General features: G+C 32.1%; 2 protein-coding genes and 1 pseudogene across 2 annotated transcripts; 2 read left to right on the top strand and 1 right to left on the bottom strand.

Moving 5' to 3' along the window:
• Positions 1-4,658: 4,658 nt before the first annotated feature.
• On the top strand, positions 4,659-7,970 carry LOC107461061 (NADH dehydrogenase [ubiquinone] flavoprotein 2, mitochondrial). Its single transcript, XM_016079517.3, has 10 exons — positions 4,659-4,809; positions 4,894-4,926; positions 5,028-5,093; positions 5,764-5,880; positions 6,427-6,504; positions 6,599-6,704; positions 6,816-6,862; positions 7,268-7,345; positions 7,446-7,511; positions 7,597-7,970. Exons 1-10 carry the CDS (start codon positions 4,753-4,755, stop codon positions 7,702-7,704), a joined length of 756 nt encoding a protein of 251 aa, XP_015935003.1. The 5' UTR covers positions 4,659-4,752; the 3' UTR covers positions 7,705-7,970.
• Positions 7,971-9,362: 1,392 nt separating this feature from the next.
• LOC107461088 (uncharacterized) lies at positions 9,363-11,695 on the top strand (annotated as a pseudogene).
• A 540-nt stretch (positions 11,696-12,235) lies between these two features.
• On the bottom strand, positions 12,236-18,226 carry LOC107461102 (amino acid permease 8-like). The gene is made up of 8 exons (XM_016079561.3): positions 18,100-18,226; positions 17,884-18,000; positions 16,163-16,396; positions 14,949-15,042; positions 14,610-14,827; positions 13,498-13,637; positions 13,150-13,377; positions 12,236-12,817 (listed from the first exon to the last, which is right to left on the bottom strand). The coding sequence occupies exons 2-8, from the start codon at positions 17,966-17,968 to the stop codon at positions 12,395-12,397; spliced, it is 1,422 nt and encodes a 473-aa protein (XP_015935047.1). The 5' UTR covers positions 17,969-18,000; positions 18,100-18,226; the 3' UTR covers positions 12,236-12,394.
• Between the last annotated feature and the right edge of the window lie 769 nt (positions 18,227-18,995).

Genomic DNA, 18,995 nt, shown 5'->3' on the forward strand with positions numbered 1-18,995 from the left:
AACCTTGTCTGTGGTATTCCGAGTAGGATTCTGGGATTGAATGACTATGACGAGCTTTAAACTCCTGAAGGCTGGGCGTTAGTGACAGACGCAAAAGAATCTTGGGATTCTATTCCAACCTGATTGAGGACCGACAGATGATTAGCCGTGCTGTGACAGAGCATTTGGACCTTTTTCACTGAGAGGATGGGATGTAGCCATTGACAATGGTGATACCCTACATACATCTTGCCATGGAAAGGAGTAAGATGGATTGGATGAAAGCAGTAGGAATGCAGAGATTCAGAAGGAACACAGCACCTCCATGCACTTATCTGAAATTCCCACCATTGAATTACATGAGTAATTCTATCTTTATTTTCTATTTATTATTTATTATTATTCGAAAACCCAATAATCAATTATTATCCGCCTGACTGAGATTTACAAGATGACCATAGCTTGCTTCATACCAACAATCTCTGTGGGATCGACCCTTACTCACGTAAGGTATTACTTGGACGACCCAGTGCACTTGCTGGTTAGTTGTGCGGAGTTGTGACTAAGTGTGATTCACGTTTGAGAGCGCTACCAAGTTTTTGGCGCTATTGTTGATGATCACAATTTCGTGCACCACTGGCCATCAAGGAGAACTCAAGACATTTAAGGCATTGGGCAATGTATTCTTTTGGCCGAGAATGCACTGGGACATTCACAAATTCATTAGGGAGTGCAACACTTGTCAAACAATCAAATATTGTCCATCCAAGACTCAAGGACTTCTTCAACTATTACCGGTACCCAAGGGACCACGGATGGAGCTCTCCATGGACTTCATTTTTCATCTTCCTAAATCTGCCGGCTACTCGACCATCATGGTGGTGGTGGTCCGCTTTAGTAAGACAGCCCACCTTGAAGCTCTGTGTCCTGGCTTTACTATTGCATCTGTTGCTAAGGTATTCATTGCTTCCATAGTCAAGCTACATGGCTTCCCTGCTGTCATTGTCTCAGACCGTGATCCCATTTTTCTCATAATCTCCAAAGGGATGGTCAAAGTGAAGTCACAAATCATTCCTTGGAGCAATATTTGTGGGCATTCACCCATTCTCGACCACAGTGTTGGGTTTCCTTCCTTTCTTGGGCTGAGTTTTGCTACAATAGCTCCTTTCATTTTGCACTCCAAATGACACCCCATGAAGCATTGCACGGGTTTTCAATGAACCTTCCACCGGGTTATATTTGAGGGGCTTCTCCAGTACTAAAAGTGGATCAGTTTTTGCGCACTAGAAAAATCCTTAACGATGAATTGGAATTTTATCTGCATCAAGCAAGGCAGAGAATGAAAAAGCAAGCAGATAAAAATTGCAAAGATAAGGAGTTCAAGGAGGGTGATTGGGTTTTATTGAAGCTTAAATCATATCGGTAAATTTCACTCTTCCTCAAGGAACACCCAAAGTTAGGACGACAGTTCTTCGACTCTTACCGTGTGCAACGGCAAGTTGGAAAGCTCTCATACCGGTTGGAATTACCGGAGGGGAGCACTATTCACATGGTCTTCCACGTCTGTATGTTGAAAAAGTATCATGGAAAACCCCCAACGGGAAGCTCGGCTTTGACGGCGACGTCCACGACTTTCCAACCCCTCCCAACTGCGATTATCGACGTCGCATCATCATGCGAGAGGGAGCGCCAATCGAACAAGTGTTGGTGAATTAGGCAGGGTCACCTCGCGATGAAACAGCTTGGGTAGACAAGGATGAACTCCAATGTTTGTTCTCAGATGTTGACCTTGAGGATAAGGTCCTTGTTGGACAGGGGATAGTTGATGCGAATATGAACTCTGATCCGGGTGAGCAAACCGACTCAATGAAAGGCCCAGCGAAAAAATTAGCTGATGCACCTACTAAAGTGGGGGCAAGAAGCAGCAAGTCCAATTAAAAATAGGAGAGTGAGAAAGGGACTATCAAATAGGGATGTCAACAGGGCAAGGCAAGGCAGGGGCGGGGGATGCCTCCCTGCTCCCCATCCCCACCCTCAGATTTGCTCCCCGTCCCCATCCCCGTTCCCTGCCATGGGAGAATATTACTCCCTATCCCCATTTCCCATAGGGTCCCCATCCCCCATCTATCTGATAGTTCTAACAAATTATTAATTTTCATTTGAATAGAGCTGCAAGTATCCATCCTAAATAAAAACAGCAATATTTTATATAAAAAGACTAAACAACAAGATGGTAACTTTTTACGAAATGACGCAGTGGGGGGACGTAACCGCAAGCCAGAGGACAGAGCAGTGGACGAGGTAGGAGACGCGGCAATAGGGGGAGAATGGACACGACAGTAAACTTATGGAAAGGAACGCCGCAAATAGAGAGCACGACATGGTGAGGGTGATGGCACGGTGAGGTGTGATGATGCGGTGAGAAGGGAAAGTGGTGAAGGGGTGGCTGTAGAGAGGTTGGATGGAGTATGGAGTATGGACAGCGTTAGGGATCTCTAAATTGAAGAAGGGTTATGCAAATGAGTATTAGGAGTTTTGGGTTTCTATATATATGTTTTAGGTTTCGGGGATTAGCGGGGACGGGGCGGGGATCGCCGTTCGGATCCCCGCGCCTGTCTCGGGAGAATTTTGTCCCCCGTCTCCATCCCCGCGAAAATTTTTTTTCCATAGTTGGATCCCATTCGGGATAGTTCCTGCAGGAATTCCCACGTTTTGGAAAGTTTTGTCATCTCTATTATCAAATGGAGAAGTGAGTGTGGGTGCACAATAGAGGTGGGATGGAGAGTTAGTTAGAACACCATGAGAATATAATGAGAGGTGAGAGATAGTAAAAGGCAAGAAATAATTAAGTTTGTTTCGAGTAGAATTTATTTTTCCTAAACTCGAAGATAGGAAATTGCAATGTACCTTTATATCTCGGAATTAATAAACCATTCTTCTTTTTCTCTTAATCAAATTTTATATTAATTTTTCTTTATTATCATATTTTTGTGCAACAAGTGATTAATAATTGATAAGGTGTATAATTTAAAAGAGTCAGATATTATTTTTTATAACAAATATTTTAAAATTATTTTTATAAATTCGTGTGACAGTAAAATATAAAAGAAATAAAAAAATAAAAAATCAAAATTCAAATTAACACAACAATTTATTTATATAAAAATATATAATATAGCTGAAAAGATTCAATATTTTTTATAAGGAAACAAAATGACTTTTATGAGTACAAATTTTATGCACAGAAGATAATGTTTATAATTCAATTAATAAAGTTAAAAGAATACCAGTCTATTACATATGTAATAACCAAAAACATGGTTTAATAATATCTTACCACATATTGGCTCTCATTCCAAGTTTTCAACTAAACCAAAAATTAATTTCTAGAGTCGTTTATCTAAGTATTGAACATTCAAATTATATTTTATATATGTAATAAATTAGCGACAGACTTCTAAAAAATTTTGATATACAATAATTGTATATAAAATTATCATAGGATATAAAATTATCAAATGTCTATTATCTTATACTAATTAAATGCTTACAAATAAAAATAACATGAATGAAAATGAAACTTTATATTATTTTTTTAAATTGTGCTATTTTTTATAATAAATTTTGTATAAATTTTTAGTATATAAATTAAATTATATTAAATCAATTTATATCCAAAAATATTTTTTCTTTTAAAAATTTTGTCAACTAATATTCATAAATATCTACAAATATTCTGGAACTCACCACCCTGAATTCAGCAATCATTTCTAATGTTTACATATACTGCCATTCTTGATTCTTACAAAACACATATATTGCATTAAAATTCTAAAAATATATTTTTTTTAATTCACATATCTCTTAATAGATTAAGGCTAAAAATTAATTCATTACGGATCTGAATTCTATTTAAAAATTTGTCATTGACTAATAAATTATTGCAAAATTTAAATTTTTAATACTTATTTAAACAGACAAGTGAACTTACCTTAATTTAAAAATATCTTTAATTACACAACAACCCAAAAAAAAACTCAAAAAGTCAAAATTACAAACAAATCCCAAACTCACAAATGATGGATTTAGCACTCATGTATTTGCAGACAGCAATAGATAGATACAAAAATACACTTTTTCTTTTTCGTGTGGGAGAGAGAAGAGTGTATCTCCCAATGATATGAGAAGAGAAGTGTTTAACTTTGTTATGGGAGCTACAAATCGGTACCTTTGATTTGTTTTATTTTTTTCCAAACAATCACAAATCGGACGGTCCGATCTGTGATTTCGAAAATGTTGAAATCGGACCGTCCGATTTTTATTTTAAAAAATAAAAAAAATAAAAAATACAAAACAGACCCTGTGATTTGTAGTTTTTTTTAAATAAATCGGACCCTTCAATTTGTAGTTTATTTTTTCTTCAAATAAATCGGACCCTTCAATTTGTAGTTTATTTTTTCTTCAAACAAATCGGACCGTTCGATTTGAATAAAATACCATATAAAAAAACACCTAATCTTCTAATAACAATATATTACACATATATTTAACCAATATAAAAAAAATTAGCCTATAAAAATAAAAGGCCCAAATTGAAAGTATCGCAATTTCGTCAATTCGATCAACCACGTGTAAATGTAATCGAACGGTTAACATTTTGCCACGTTTCGATGCTCTATTACAGTACACTACACCACGTTCACTCTCTTCAGCTTCTTTTTCTCTTTCTCTTCCTCTCGCTGTTGTCGTCCCTAACCTCCGATCTCTTCCAAAATGCTGGTACGCCTCGCCGCCAGTCGCCTCAGTGGGATCCGCCAGATTTTCCGTCAGGTTTTTCCTTCTTCTCCATTTCCATTATCATTTTCCACCCTCTCCTTCTTCCATTTTCTGATTTTAATTTTGTCCCGTTTTCAGCCTTCTAGGGCTTTCTCAACCGCTCTGAACTATGTAAGTACACCTCATCTTGGCTTCAATTTATTGAGTATTTGGGATTTGGGATTACTCGTTCGTTTTGATTGTTGATGTAATTTGTGTTGTGACTGCGGCAGCACATCGATTCTCCCGATAACAACCCTGACCTTCCTTGGGAATTCAGCGATGCTAACAAAAGCAAGGTATTTTATTTTTTATTTCTATTTATATTTTAGGTAAGTTTTTGTTGACTAGTTTAGCTGATTTTGGGATCCTGAAGAATCGAAAATCTTTGTAGCATTGTGTATAGTATACGCACTTTTTGGAGTATTTGGTTCTAGCGCAAGTTAGGCACCTTTATTGATAGATTTCGGATAAACAAGTCTAATGATGGAAGTAGATTTTTATTCTCTATCTGTTGTAAAGCTCGTGATGTTTGCAGAAGTCCTTTTTGTCACATACATGTTGAGAAATTGTAAAGTTATTCTGCATTGATAATTTGTTGGGTTTTTCTTGTGAGGAGGACCATGAATGTTTTTATATTAGAGTTTGTTATAGTGATGCTAGGTCAGTTTCGACTGTGTCTAGTTATCTGTCATCTTACCTTAATGTGAGGAACTATTTTGTTCCGTGTTACAACTTTTGCTGAGTAGTTTGTTCTAATTACTTTAGTTATGGATATATAGGTTTTAAAGTTGGTTATTAGAGTTGAAAATATTTGCTGAGAATGGATAATTTCTGATTTGATGCCTTGCATCATAATATTTCCAAGAGATGTGGTTCTTTGATTCCACACACATATCAGGTATGTGATGTATAACTGCTTAGGTTTAGCATAAAAATTCTGATTATTTTATTCTGTGCTCCATGAAGGTCAAGGAGATTTTGTCTCACTATCCATCCAACTATAAGCAATCTGCAGTGATCCCTCTGCTTGATCTTGCCCAACAGCAGCATGGGGGATGGCTCCCTGTTTCTGCAATGAATGCGGTATGTTACCCTCCTGCCTGAAGGATTCTTCTTGGTATATCTGGTTATATAAGCAATTCATATTTCCGCATGCCTTTAGAATGAAAAAGGTGATCCACATAGGATTTCAGATTTTGAGTTACTGAACTGTATTGATTGTGCCTGATAGGCGATATCTGTAAACTATGAAATAGTAGAAGACCCATAAAGTATTAGGATTTGGTGATGGTCATAAAGGGCCCCTAATGTTTGCAGTCTTTTCCTGTAAAGATGACCCTTTTCTGAAATCATCTTGAGGTTGTCTGAATTAAGTCTTCCACCGTGATCCTTCTTAAGCCTGGGATCCTTAACTGAAAAAGGTTTCATTATTGTTGTAAATAATTTTATTTTTGTTGTAAATGCTTATAACTATTTTATTGAGTTATACTTATAGCTTCGTATTGCAATGTGCTGAACTGGATATCCCAAACTTACTGTTTCCAAACTGAATTTCAATTTCTTAAAATGTGCATCAAGCCAGCAACCTATTCAAATTCGTTATTAACTGAAATTTTTGTGAATTATCAGGTGGCTAAGGTTGTAGAGGTTGCTCCTATTCGAGTATATGAGGTTGCAACATTTTACTCGATGTTTAATAGAACTAAGGTGGGAGGCATATCATGCTTTAATGCTGTCAGCTTTGCGAATCCACAGTAAAGATAGTCAATGCTTATGTAGATCATTTTGCCTAAAATTTCAGGTTGGGAAGTACCATCTATTGGTTTGTGGCACAACTCCTTGTATGATACGTGGTTCACGAGATATTGAAGGTGCTTTATTGAAGCACTTGGGAGTGAAGCGCAACGGTTTGTTAACTTTTGATTTCTCCATTCTTGTTGAACCTGATATTGTTCGTGATCAGTTGGAACTGTGAGCAATGATTTAAGAAATACTTTCTTTTCACCTCTGATTTGCAGAAGTAACTAAAGATGGTTTGTTTTCTGTTGGGGAAATGGAATGCATGGTGAGTCTTTTTCTTTGACTTGTATCTTAATGCGTGGTCCTAGTCCTCCTAGTGTTTGCACTGGCACATCATAATATATTCGTTGGAAATAATTGCATAAAGTACATAACTGGAGTGAATATTGATGTGGTAGCTTTGGATATCCTTGATGACAAATTTTACAACTTTCTGGAATTTACGTTTTCCAGTAATGCTAAAGTTATCCGCATGATCCCTCTATTATTTAGATAAAGAAACACTAGCTCAAACTTACGGGACATCATTATGATTTAAATTCCAAACAGTTGCATCGCATGCTTAACATCTCTGTTTACATATATCAAGCAGTGGCAACATCATATTCTTGGCTGTAATTTTATTGACTAAACTAATGAATGTATGATCATATTTGATGGTGTTATACAGGGATGTTGTGTAAATGCTCCTATGATCACAGTGGCTGATTATTCGAATGGATCAGAAGGATACACTTATAATTATTATGTAGGTCTTTTTTCTATCCACTTTTTTGTTGTTATTCAATTTTGGGGTGGTGTATACTGAAACCCACGTGATAATATATGTCTTACTTGTGTTGATTCAGGAAGACGTTACCCCAGAGAAAGTAGTAGAGATAGTAGAAAAGCTCAGAAAGGGCGAGAAGCCACCGGTAAGGATATTCGTCTCAGTCTGTTTCTTTGTTGTGCATGTTTTGGAAACTTACACCTTCCGTGACTCTATTTTGTTGTATTTAGCGTGGCACACAAAATCCACGGCGGATTATGAGTGGACCCGAAGGAGGGAATACTACTTTGTTGAGTGAGCCGAAGCCTCCTCCATGCCGCGACCTTGATGCCTGCTGAGGTCAAGGTGTGATGCTTTTTGCCTTCAATAATTTAAGGCTTGCACGTCTGATGAGCTTGCCTTGTTTGGGACATTATCAAATTGTTAGAGGCTCAGCTAAATTTTTTATGAACCTGCCAGGGGATGGCTTCCGTAAAAAAAAAATCTGTTCCATAAAATGCCATAAATTTGTTGGCTTGTTTCTTACCTACCTGTGTTTATCTTTCCTTGTTTATCTGTACTATGTACATTAATCAACATGAATGAAATTTGAGATTGCGACGAATCATCAAATAATGAAAATATGAAATTTAGGGAACAACGCATTAATCAAGATTTAATTCATTTTCAAGGTTTTAATTAAAAGTATTGAACACAAGAGGTTGCTAGTTGCTACTCACTAGTTATAACTTTCTCTACTTTCTCTCGTTTAGTTTTGTTTTTGTCAAGTTTTGAACTAAATGAAAAGGGATAGTTTTATGATTTCACACTAACATGAGGAAATATTGGTTTTAAATTTTATAAAATATGGAGATAGGTCTGATAATTTGTAATGATATTTTAATATTTTATTAATATTAAATATAAATTAATTTTTATTTTTTTAATTATATAAAATATTTAAAATATTTTTTATTAATAAATAATATTATATTATTTTTAAATTTATTTTTCCTAAAACGGTTTGGGGGTTTTGAGCAGTTATAGGTTTTAATCCTTAGGCTATGTTTGGTTGGAAGGAAAGAAATAAAAAGAAAAGAAATAGAAAAGAAAGAAAAAAAGGAAAGAAATTGAGTAAATTTTTATTTTTCTTAGATATGTTTGGATGAAAGGAAAATAAGAAGGAATGAAATATTATAAAAAGACAATTTTATTATTATATTATAAAATACACTGAAAAAAAGTGAAGGGGTAATATTGAAAGTTGTAAGAGAAAATAAATTTTTCTTCCCTTTTCTTTTCAACATTGGAGAGAAAAAAATTGGTGAGTCCCACCATTTTTTTCATTTTTTTTTTTCTTCTTCAATTTCTCTTCCTAACCAAACAATGAAAAATGATTATTTTCCTTCCTCTTTTCTTTTTTTCCCTTTTCTTTCTTTCCATTTTCTCTTCAAACAAACATAGTGTAAACGGTCATATTAAGAGTTTATTTGGCTGAGTTTCTAAGAAAATATTTTTGTTCGAGTTATCTTTTTTTAAAAGATTTTATGAAAAAGTAAAAGTAATTTTATGTTTAAGTATTTCATGCAAAAAAATCTTTTTATCTATTAATTATGTTTGAATATAACAATATAAAAGTATTTTTTGTTTATTTATTACATGAAAAATATTTAAAAAAAATATTTTAAAAAAATATAGATTACAGTTTCTTACAAAAGTTATTTTTTATTTTTTTAATATTTTTATTTTTATTATTAAAAATTTGTCAAATACATTAAAATATATAATTTTTTTTTATTAAACTAACGACGCTCAAACCAATACTTAAATCGGATTGGTTGAGAGTTTAGTTTACTAATTTTTTAGTCGAACCGGCTAATTCGATCGAGTTTTTACAACATTGTAAGGACCTACTTGAAAATGATGTATTATATATAATATTACATGAAAAATAAAAATTTGATCAATTTTTGTCTATATTTTGTGAACAAAAATATTTTCCGAGATGAGAAGAAAAGTAGGTGATGAGTTTTCGAGGGAGACGATGATGACAAGGCAAAGCCACGTGTTTATATTGACAGACCTATCTGGTCCTCCCTTATTCCAATTTTGTAGATCTGCTACTCTAATCCCTCCCACTCTCCAACCCCAAACCCCAATTATATGCTAACTCTTTCATATGGGAACTGCTTCATCTATGCTTACTCAGTATGATATCGAAGAAGTGCAGGAACACTGCGACCATTTATGTGGGTCCCTCCTCCTTCCTTATCTATTCACTCTTCCATTAAGATCTGACTTGTTTTTTCGTACTCTTAGTTTCGCAGCAGGAGATAGTGTCCTTGTACCAAAGGTTTTGTCAGCTTGATCGCAACGCTAAGGGTTTCTTTATGTTATGCTTTCATGGATTCTGTGCTTTCTTTGCAGCGGTTACTGAAGATGGTGGATGGTATAAATTTCAAGGACTTTGTGGCATTCTTATCTGCTTTTAGCGCTAAAGCTACTGCACAACATAAAATTGAACGTATGTGTATCTATCTTTTTGTAAATGTAATTCCAAAATTGTTATTGCAATTGAACATGCTCCCTTCAAGTTATATTCCTTTGGATTCTTATGTTTACTGAGTTATATAAAAAATAGAAAAACACTATTCATAGCTCAAACATTCTTGACACATGTATAAAAATACGATTTTTACCAATTACTTGTGTATTTAAATTGTTTTTTAATTAACAAAACAAATAGAAGAAAATACGGATGTCAAATCGGTGGTTATTATAAAAGGTGTAGATATAGTGGGATTGAAATAAATAATCAATAAAAATGTGGTTGACGGATACCTGGCTACCGGCAAGGTGCTAGTGTTACAGAGAAGTTCTAACTTGTGTCCTTAGAAGTAGTTTTAATCAGAAGATGTAGAGTAGGTTAAAAATGCTGAATTTTTCTCAATTTATATGCAAGCATAATATAGTTTGTTTAGTTGTTATGGTTCCATTGGTTCATAGCTCACTCTCAAAGAACTTCAGGTCTGTCATTTGTTTGAATCGAATGGCGGCACCTAGGTTTACTTGTCCATGGCATTGTGTGGTTTGCTTTTAGTGGGGGTACCTAGGTTTACTTGTTTGTCTATGTTGCAGTTATTTTCAAAGTATATGATTCGGACCGTAATGGGAAGGTGTCTTTCAATGATATACTGGAAGTCCTAAAAGATTTGTCTGGTTCATTCATGTCTGATGAACAGAGAGAGGTATCACTATAGACTATACATGTCCCAATTTTAATTTCATATCGCTATTCTAAATGAGTGATTTGGTTTTGGTCTCTGTTCTTTGATTTGCAGCGAGTTTTGAGCCAAGTTCTCAAAGAAGCCGGATACACAAAAGACTCCTCTTTGACATTGGACGACTTCATTAAGGTTTGTAAGTTTTGTAATATTCTTTTCTGGACATGGTTTATTAGAGATGGTTTAATGGTCATTAGCTGATGGAACTACAGAATCAAGTAGAAAAAAAGAATGATGCCTTCGGAGAGGGATTTTCTTCTTATGTGAAAGCATTTCAAAAAATCAACTTTCCTTGTGCCTTCTTCATTGAGAAATTTGGCCTGATTGCAAATATCTTAGATGAGATAACAAATGTGTTGAAATATGTTGGGAGATAGTGTTGCAAATATCTTAGATGTGAGGGATGCTTTATATATATATATAAAGGGGTATATGAAAGAGCTAGTTTGTTTGGCACAAACCATACAAATAAATAAGGGAAAGAATAAGGATAGAAGACTTATAGTTTAGTCGTACACTAAAATGTAAAATCTGTTAGGGTCATCAAGAACTTGTCTGTTAGAAGACTCCACTTTTAGCCTCTTCCGTTTCTTTCTATTTCTGGATATTCTTTAATTCTTGTTTCCCATCTGTCACAGGTTCTTGGCCAATCCGAACTAAAAATGGATGTTGAAATCCCTGTCGATTGAAAATGGCTTGCTGTATTCTTCACTGTTCTTGAAAGAAAAAAATTGTAATCTGTATTCTGTATTCATGAGATTCGTGTAATATAGCTCTTGTGGAAATGGAATTTGCACAAATACTGTTATCTCCTTGGGGTTCTCGACTTCTTGTATCATAGTTCTCTTAGGCCAAGTTAAGTTACTAACTCAGGACAGACATACAGAGATTCTTAGAGGCAGGCAACTGTCTTTGTATTTTTTGTCCCGAGACACTTGTTAAGACAACCTTAGAGCCACTAGTTGATTTCAGGTTTATAGTTTAATTTATTTAATTTTTCATTTCCCTTGAAATCTTTTCAACAATTTTCAGTTTCCTGAATTCAAATTTGAGGCAACATTTGCTACTTGAAGCTTCCAACTTTTGATGATTTATATGGTTTCTTTCTCGGTTCTCACTGCATATTTAAATTCTTCTTACTGTGCCTTTTTCAGCAGTCAGAAATTATCTCTTCAGCACAAGCTAAAAGCAGCTTCATTGAATGTTAGAATTGTAAGATTAATGTTCTTCTCTAGGCTCATTATATGTCTTCTTGTTGGTAGGGCTTGTATTCATTATAAAAATAAATAAAGAACATGCATATTGTTATTGTTAGTGGTTTCTGTGATTAACTTGTTACTAACAGTTCCCATAACTAATTAATATGTTACACTAATCTCTATGGAAAAGGATCCACTGAAATGAGAAAAATTGTAAACTGACAAAGTAAAGAGTTAATTATCATTGAATTTGTAATTTTTATCATGTGTGAGTTTCACTACCTTGATTTAAAGGTGATTAAGCTCTCATTTTATCGGCTTTTTCACTTTAGAAGAATTTGATCCAATCTCTATATTTTGTCGTTTTAGCTTATTCAAATTTTGAATGTCAAACTATAAACTATATATTGCAACTAAGATCAATTAGTAGTGGCAAGAATTTAATCAAGCATGGTTATTGCTCACTAGTTTTCTCCACTCAGGTCCTTTTGAAGCAACATAAGAATATAAAATCTAGGTAAATGTAACTACAAAATCTCTATTATTGTTTCCAAATGTACTATGAACTATTGCTTATAGGTGAATATCTTGTATTTGCTGATATTCTTGCCGATCTCACGAATGGCACCAATTGCTGCAAGCATTGTAACAATGAAGCATGTGAAATTCAAAAGTTGGAGTGCACACCACTTCGATGAAGCTACTTTTATGTTCCTCTGAGCAATGTGCATTTGTATGGGAAAAAACACAATGAGTGGCCAAAACCCAATTGCTCCAAGTAGGGCAAGAAATTCGTGGAAGAAGGGCATGGCCATGGCAATTATTGTCCCAATTATAACGAATAGTGTCCTCCAAACTAACCTAAACATGTTCAACCTGAATTTGAAGATCCACAATTTTGTTGGGTGTTCTTTGTTTATGAAATCTGAATGTGGCCACATTATGTTAGCACCCATCTCAACTATGCGGAAAAATGGTTGAGCCATTACCTGTCATACAAGGTAGATTTCGAAAACATTAGACATAATGCTGCTTATACAATTCAGAAATAAATATTATTGGAATAATTTTGAAAAAGACAGATTCTGTCAAGAAAAATGTTACGGGACCATTAGAATTTATTGCTTTTAGTCGTCATTTAGCCGTCAACTCAATTTCTTTAGTCTAATTCTTTTAGTCTAGTAATCTAACAATATACTTTATTCCATACTTTTAAACATTGATGGCTAACAGATGTCCAAAAATAATAATTCTGATGGTCCTTAGTGTTCCTCTTCTGTCAATTAATAGTAATTTTGAAATAATAGGAATGATATCAAACCTGATATGCTCCCACAATGTGAATGATAATGCAAACATTACCAAGAGCAACCAACCAAAAGGGATCATAGAATCCAAAGCCAGTGAGGATGTTGCCTGGTGTGTGATCCCCAAAAGCAGCATAGCCAAGTCCACCACATGCAAGGAACAATACTGTCATCATACTGATCCCTACAACATTTGCCTTCTTCATTTGTTGGTTCTCCGGTGGATCTGATTTCAATGTGTCCTAAATTAAACACCAAGAAAAGATCAACCAAATGAATTAATACCGTTAGTAGTTAGTACCGGTTTGTTTATAATCTGTGTCAATTTTCTGTATAAGACAAAATAAGTACAAATAACATACCATTATGTCATAAACAACAGTGGCAAAAGAACAAGCAAGTGCAATGTTTCCCATAGCACTAAAGACCCTCCAAATTTTATCTGCTTCAGTTAGACCTGGTCCAACTTTGACACCAGTTAAACTAGTTGGTTGTCCTTTTCCTGCTCATAGACAAAATGTCTTTTAAGTAATTACACATTCTTTTCATCAACTATCAAGATATAATTTTACAAAGAAAATTGCTTTTGAAACAAAGATGTTGCTAACAATGTGAAAATTTTAGGGTAGGTTTTAGGTTGCGTTTTTATTTTCAGCATTTTCGTTTTTATTTTTTATTTTTTTATTCATAAAATTTTAAAATTAAAAAATACTAAAGATAAAAATAGAAAATAAAATTGGTTCACATTTTTTAAAAACTTCTTAGGGTATTGTTTTGATACTCAAAATATTCATGACATTACTTTAATTCTCATTTTTTTATAAAAAAAGATTCTATAAATAATCTTAGTATTAGAATGATACTTTCGGATGATCTCTGAGTGGTCACTTTATCTCAATATGTCTATTTTTCATTACAGTTTTTAGGCGTAAATCCCGTTTAAATACCAAAAAAAGGTTTAATTATTCGATAGATCCCTATAATTTTACCGAATTTTCAATGAGATCTCTATACTTTTTTTTTCTTTTCAATTAGATCCTTATACTATACAGATTTTGTAAGTAAGTCCTTATCGTAACAAAAACATTGAAATTAACAGAATATTTTGTTAAATTATATAGAATATTCAGTAAAGTGTTAGACATATTTAGTCTGTTTAAATTCTATAGTTTTTGTCACGGTAGGGATTTAATTACAAAATCTGATATGGTATAGGGTCATAAGGACTCAATCGGAAAAAAAAAGTATAAAGACTTAATTGAAAATTCAGTGAAACTATAGATACCGACAAAATAATTATACGAAAAAAAATGTTCTACAACTCTTTTAATTTATTGATTAATTTAAGATTTTACTCTTAACTTTTTAGTTTGGTGGAAGATTCTTGTAAACAAATTACATTTTCTAGAAACATATATGTATTTTGAAATTAATGTCGGAAAGCTTATGAAAAAATATAGGTACAAGTAATAACCTGAGATTATGGCTGCTAGGGAAAGTCCACTTCCAATAAATGCATAACCAAAAGAGGTAATAGCAGCAAGAGTTGAGAGCCATGTCAATTTGTGGAAGTTTGGAATTTGGGACAAGAAAATTTGCCCAATCCCAAAACCAATCATGTAGGGATTATTTGAAAACTTGCAATAAGCATCGTGGCCTTTTTCATGGAAGCAAATTGCTTTCTTTATAGCCCTGTCACATGCACACACTTATATAAATAAATAATAAATGGATTATTGTTATTAATTATTAATATATAGATAGATAATTAGATATAGATGTTATTATCAGTTTGTGAATTGTTGTAACTTACACCAAGCTTGTTGAAGTAGTGATTACATAGCCCACTGTAACACCAGCCAGCTTCCCATATAGGATCAATCCGCAAAACACATGCATTTTCCCACCTATTTATCAATTTGTAAAATATGAATTTAATATGCCATTTAATAATTGGTTTGCATTTTATGAGTTATCAAATTGTATATAAAAGCAATTATTTTCACATTTGTTACTTAAATTATCATTAAAAAGGAGTTGACTAGATAATATTTGAAAAAAAAAACAAGTATTGTTATATGAACAATCTTTATTATAGTACAACCAAGGGTTAACAAATTTTATATAAGAATAAATGATCAAAGAGTAAATATGTAAACTTTCAAAGCCTTATTTAAACTTAAACAATGGTTGTACAAAAAGAATTGTTGATACGGTATTATTATTAAAAAAAATAATTATATTTGGATTTACTTTTCAAATAAGTCTTTCTCTTTTTAATTTTTTGACATTTTAGAAAAAAGTAATTTACTAAAACCTTTTAAAATTTGTACATTTTTTAAAAAGATACATATTGTTATTTTTAAATAATAATTTTCTTTTTTAAATTACATCTAAATACTCTTAAAATGTTATAAATTAATTGTCCTTTCTGATCTCTGATAATTTATTCGAAAAATAAAATAGTCTTTTATAATTTGAAAATTCTTACTCGATTATCAAGTATTTAAATAATTAGTTTAAATGGTCATTGATACATCAACAAATCATTATTTACAAGGACCGTTTAGACCAATTATTTGAATAGTTGAGAACTAACTAGACTAATTATTTGAATGGTTAAGAATTTTTGAATTGTGGAATATCGTTTTATCTTTGGATAAATAATTAAGAGTAAACAACAAAGAGTAAAGATAAAATAGGTTACTATTTTTTTATTTCAAAGACAAATAAGTCTTTTGACTAATTAAAAATACAAAAACGTTTCTTATTTTTTAGAATGCGGAATATTTAAGTCCTATTGGGTGATCAATTTATCTTTATATATTTTGGATAGAAAATTTTAAATGTTTCGTATTTTAAAGAATCAAGAACATTTTTATATTTTCAATTAGTTAGAAATATATGTGCATTTGAATTAAAAAGTTAAAGATTTATTTATCTTTTTTCAATATTAAAGACCAAAGAAAGTATTTAAGCAATTTTATAAAAGTATTTCTCTTGCTCCCCAGCTTTGAAAAAAGATACCTAAATATGAGTTGACGGCTTGCATATAAGTGTAGTTCCTCTTGCCAGTAACAGGGTCAGGGTATCTGTAACAATCAGCTATGAAATTGTAAGTGAGAATGGAGATGCATGAAAATGCAACCATGATGCCAATGCCTGCTATCCATCCAAGTTGGGCCATGGCCCATGCAAGAGCCAACACTCCTGCCCCAACCACCACTGTTATTATGTGTGTTGTTGCCGTCACCACGTTTCCTGCAAGCAATGCTTCACATTAACTACGTGAATAGTCATAAATAAAAATAGAGTTAAAATCTTTATTCTTTATACAATTAGTATATCAATATTAAATTTATTATTTTTATATAAAATTAATAATTAAAAAATATTAAATAATAATTTAATTAAATATATTAAATTGTGATATTGTGATTCTCCACCAAATAAATTACGTTATGTAACTAAGAAAGTTTGTTGTGTCAACTTTCTATAATGTATGCCTAATTCTCTATTGCTTTGTGTCTTTTCATATTATTGGATAAATGGTATGCCAAATCATGTGCCAAAATCAATGTATGTTTCGTATGCTTTACTTATTTGTCATTTCTATTTTTAATAAGGATAATAAAAAATCAAAGGAGAAATCATAAAAGTTGGAATATATTTTGTCATTCATATCTTTCTTATATCGTGTTTTGGTCATGTTTTAGTCGTCCTATTGTTGATTTAGTTGTTCAAATAAGATTAAACAAAAAAAGATAAACAATCAATTATAATCAAATGTACGGTTAAAAAAGATACATGATAAAAAAAAAAAAACGAGAAGATTTAAATCATATGTTAGGAAAATTCTTAATATAGTCTTAAATTTTCATCAAAGTAAATATCAAATTAATTTTTATTAGGCAAATATGTGTTTCAATAATTAGCAAAGTTCAGGTACCTAGTGCACTGTTCTTTCCGATTTTCTTCTGAGGAATTGTTATACAGGTTAACAAGATACTCCATATGACGAGCAAAATTGCTTTAGAAATAAGAATTTAATTTTGATACACTATTACGTAACGTTACATCAGTAAAAATAACTACTCTTTTTATATTGACTGTGTGAATAGTCATTTAAAAGAATGGATGTGATGGTATAACTATATAAAATGATTTATACTATCGGTACACCAAAATTAAACTCTAGAAATAAAAAAAATTCAAATATAATATGCTTTGATATAAAAATAGCAATGTTTTTTCAACTATTTTACATGCATATCAAAAATTAGTAACACGTTAATGTAGAATACACATTGAAATATAAAATATATATTAAAAATATTTAAAATAATATATATCATTGATTTTTTGTATACATATACTATTTAATTTTTTTGTGATAAATAGAGAATTGATAGGCATGCACGATATGGAAGGTTCTATTTCCATTCAAAACGATTACATGATTGGTTACCTTAAACTTAAGAGTAGTATGATTTAAACGTAAGAACTTATGCATATTCTTCAAATCCCTCAACGCGAAACCGTTTTCTTAAAACTTAATAATACAATTAGCATAAAATATTATTTTTCCATTAAATGTTAGAGAAAAAAAAGAAAGCAAGTAAAGGATCGAATTTTCTTCGAAATTTGCATGAGGATCGGAGACATGGTGAAGAAGATAACTGAAAGAAAATAAAGAGAAAAGAAAAAGAAAGTAGAGTAATTAATTAGAAGAGAAAGAGATCGCAAACCGGTTCTTTTGGATCTGCCATCATCATCGACTTCGACACTTTTGTGTGTGGCGGGAACAACGTTAGACGCTGCTTCAATGTCCATCTAGAATCAGATCTTGTTCCTGTTCGTGTGATCTGAATTGAATTGAATACGCGCTAATTGGTTGTGTTCTTGAAACACAAAAGTGATATGAGGAGGAAGTTATTTAAGTTACTGTGTGAAGAGTTAGGAACCTTTTTTTAGAATGAAAGTAGGATCTCTGATCTGTTGAGTCTTCGCTGAAACAAGAAAGTGTTCCTTGATTTTTGCTTATGAATTTGAATGCATGAGAATCTCTATAATACTAATATGACTAACAATCATTATCTCTTTGTTATATTATGCCAATAATAGATACACTTTTATTTTCATATACCTCGCTGTTAAATAAAAATAATTATTTTTTATATGAATAAAGTATTAATTTAGTTTTTAATGATTGGGTCAAATTTTATTTGAATTTTAAAAAATTTCAAACCAATTTAATATTATTCTCTTATTAAATTATTTTACTTGAATAATTAATGATTAATTATTCTATATTAGTGATCATTGGTGTGTCAATTTTATCTACGTATTGAAACCAAAAATTATTTTTAATATGGAGATGAAGATAGTATTTTGGTTGAATATTAATATTTATAGTATATTATAGTATTGTGGAATTGTAAAAAAGTGTCCAAGCCAGGACGATGACACGTGTCTAACACGTACCTGTATGTTGCCAAAATAATGACACGTATCCAACGTGCACCTTTTATGTTGCCAGAATAATGACATGTGTCCAACACGTACTCTGCGTATTGATTCTCTACCTGCAAAATTTACTCATTTGTCATTACACCAAATAATTCTATTTTCAATAAAAATACCAATATTTTTTTTATATAAAAAAATTAGCATATTAAAACTTAAATATGCTCATTATTAATATCAAATTTAACTATAGAATAATATTGATGCTTTTGCCATTCTTGAGACAAATAAAAAATTTAAAATATCAGCATTTAATTAGAATTTGATCTAAATATTGAAGATTAAAATAATATTTTTTTATATTTTCTATATTTTTTTGGTGACTATATTTTCT

This window comes from Arachis duranensis, chromosome 8 (genome assembly GCF_000817695.3).
Source record: "Arachis duranensis cultivar V14167 chromosome 8, aradu.V14167.gnm2.J7QH, whole genome shotgun sequence".
Classification (NCBI taxonomy): domain Eukaryota; kingdom Viridiplantae; phylum Streptophyta; class Magnoliopsida; order Fabales; family Fabaceae; genus Arachis; species Arachis duranensis.

Coding starts and splice junctions, on each gene's coding strand:
- LOC107461061 (XM_016079517.3), top strand. CDS start 4,753: ATGCTGGTACGCCTCGCCGCCAGTCGCCTCAGTGGGATCCGCCAGATT. Junction 4,927..5,027: donor TCTCAACCGCTCTGAACTAT/GTAAGTACACCT, acceptor TGACTGCGGCAG/CACATCGATTCTCCCGATAA. Junction 5,094..5,763: donor GCGATGCTAACAAAAGCAAG/GTATTTTATTTT, acceptor TGCTCCATGAAG/GTCAAGGAGATTTTGTCTCA.
- LOC107461102 (XM_016079561.3), bottom strand. CDS start 17,968: ATGGACATTGAAGCAGCGTCTAACGTTGTTCCCGCCACACACAAAAGT. Junction 16,397..17,883: donor TGGCAGATCCAAAAGAACCG/GTTTGCGATCTC, acceptor CATTGCTTGCAG/GAAACGTGGTGACGGCAACA. Junction 14,828..14,948: donor ACTACTTCAACAAGCTTGGT/GTAAGTTACAAC, acceptor TGCATGTGACAG/GGCTATAAAGAAAGCAATTT.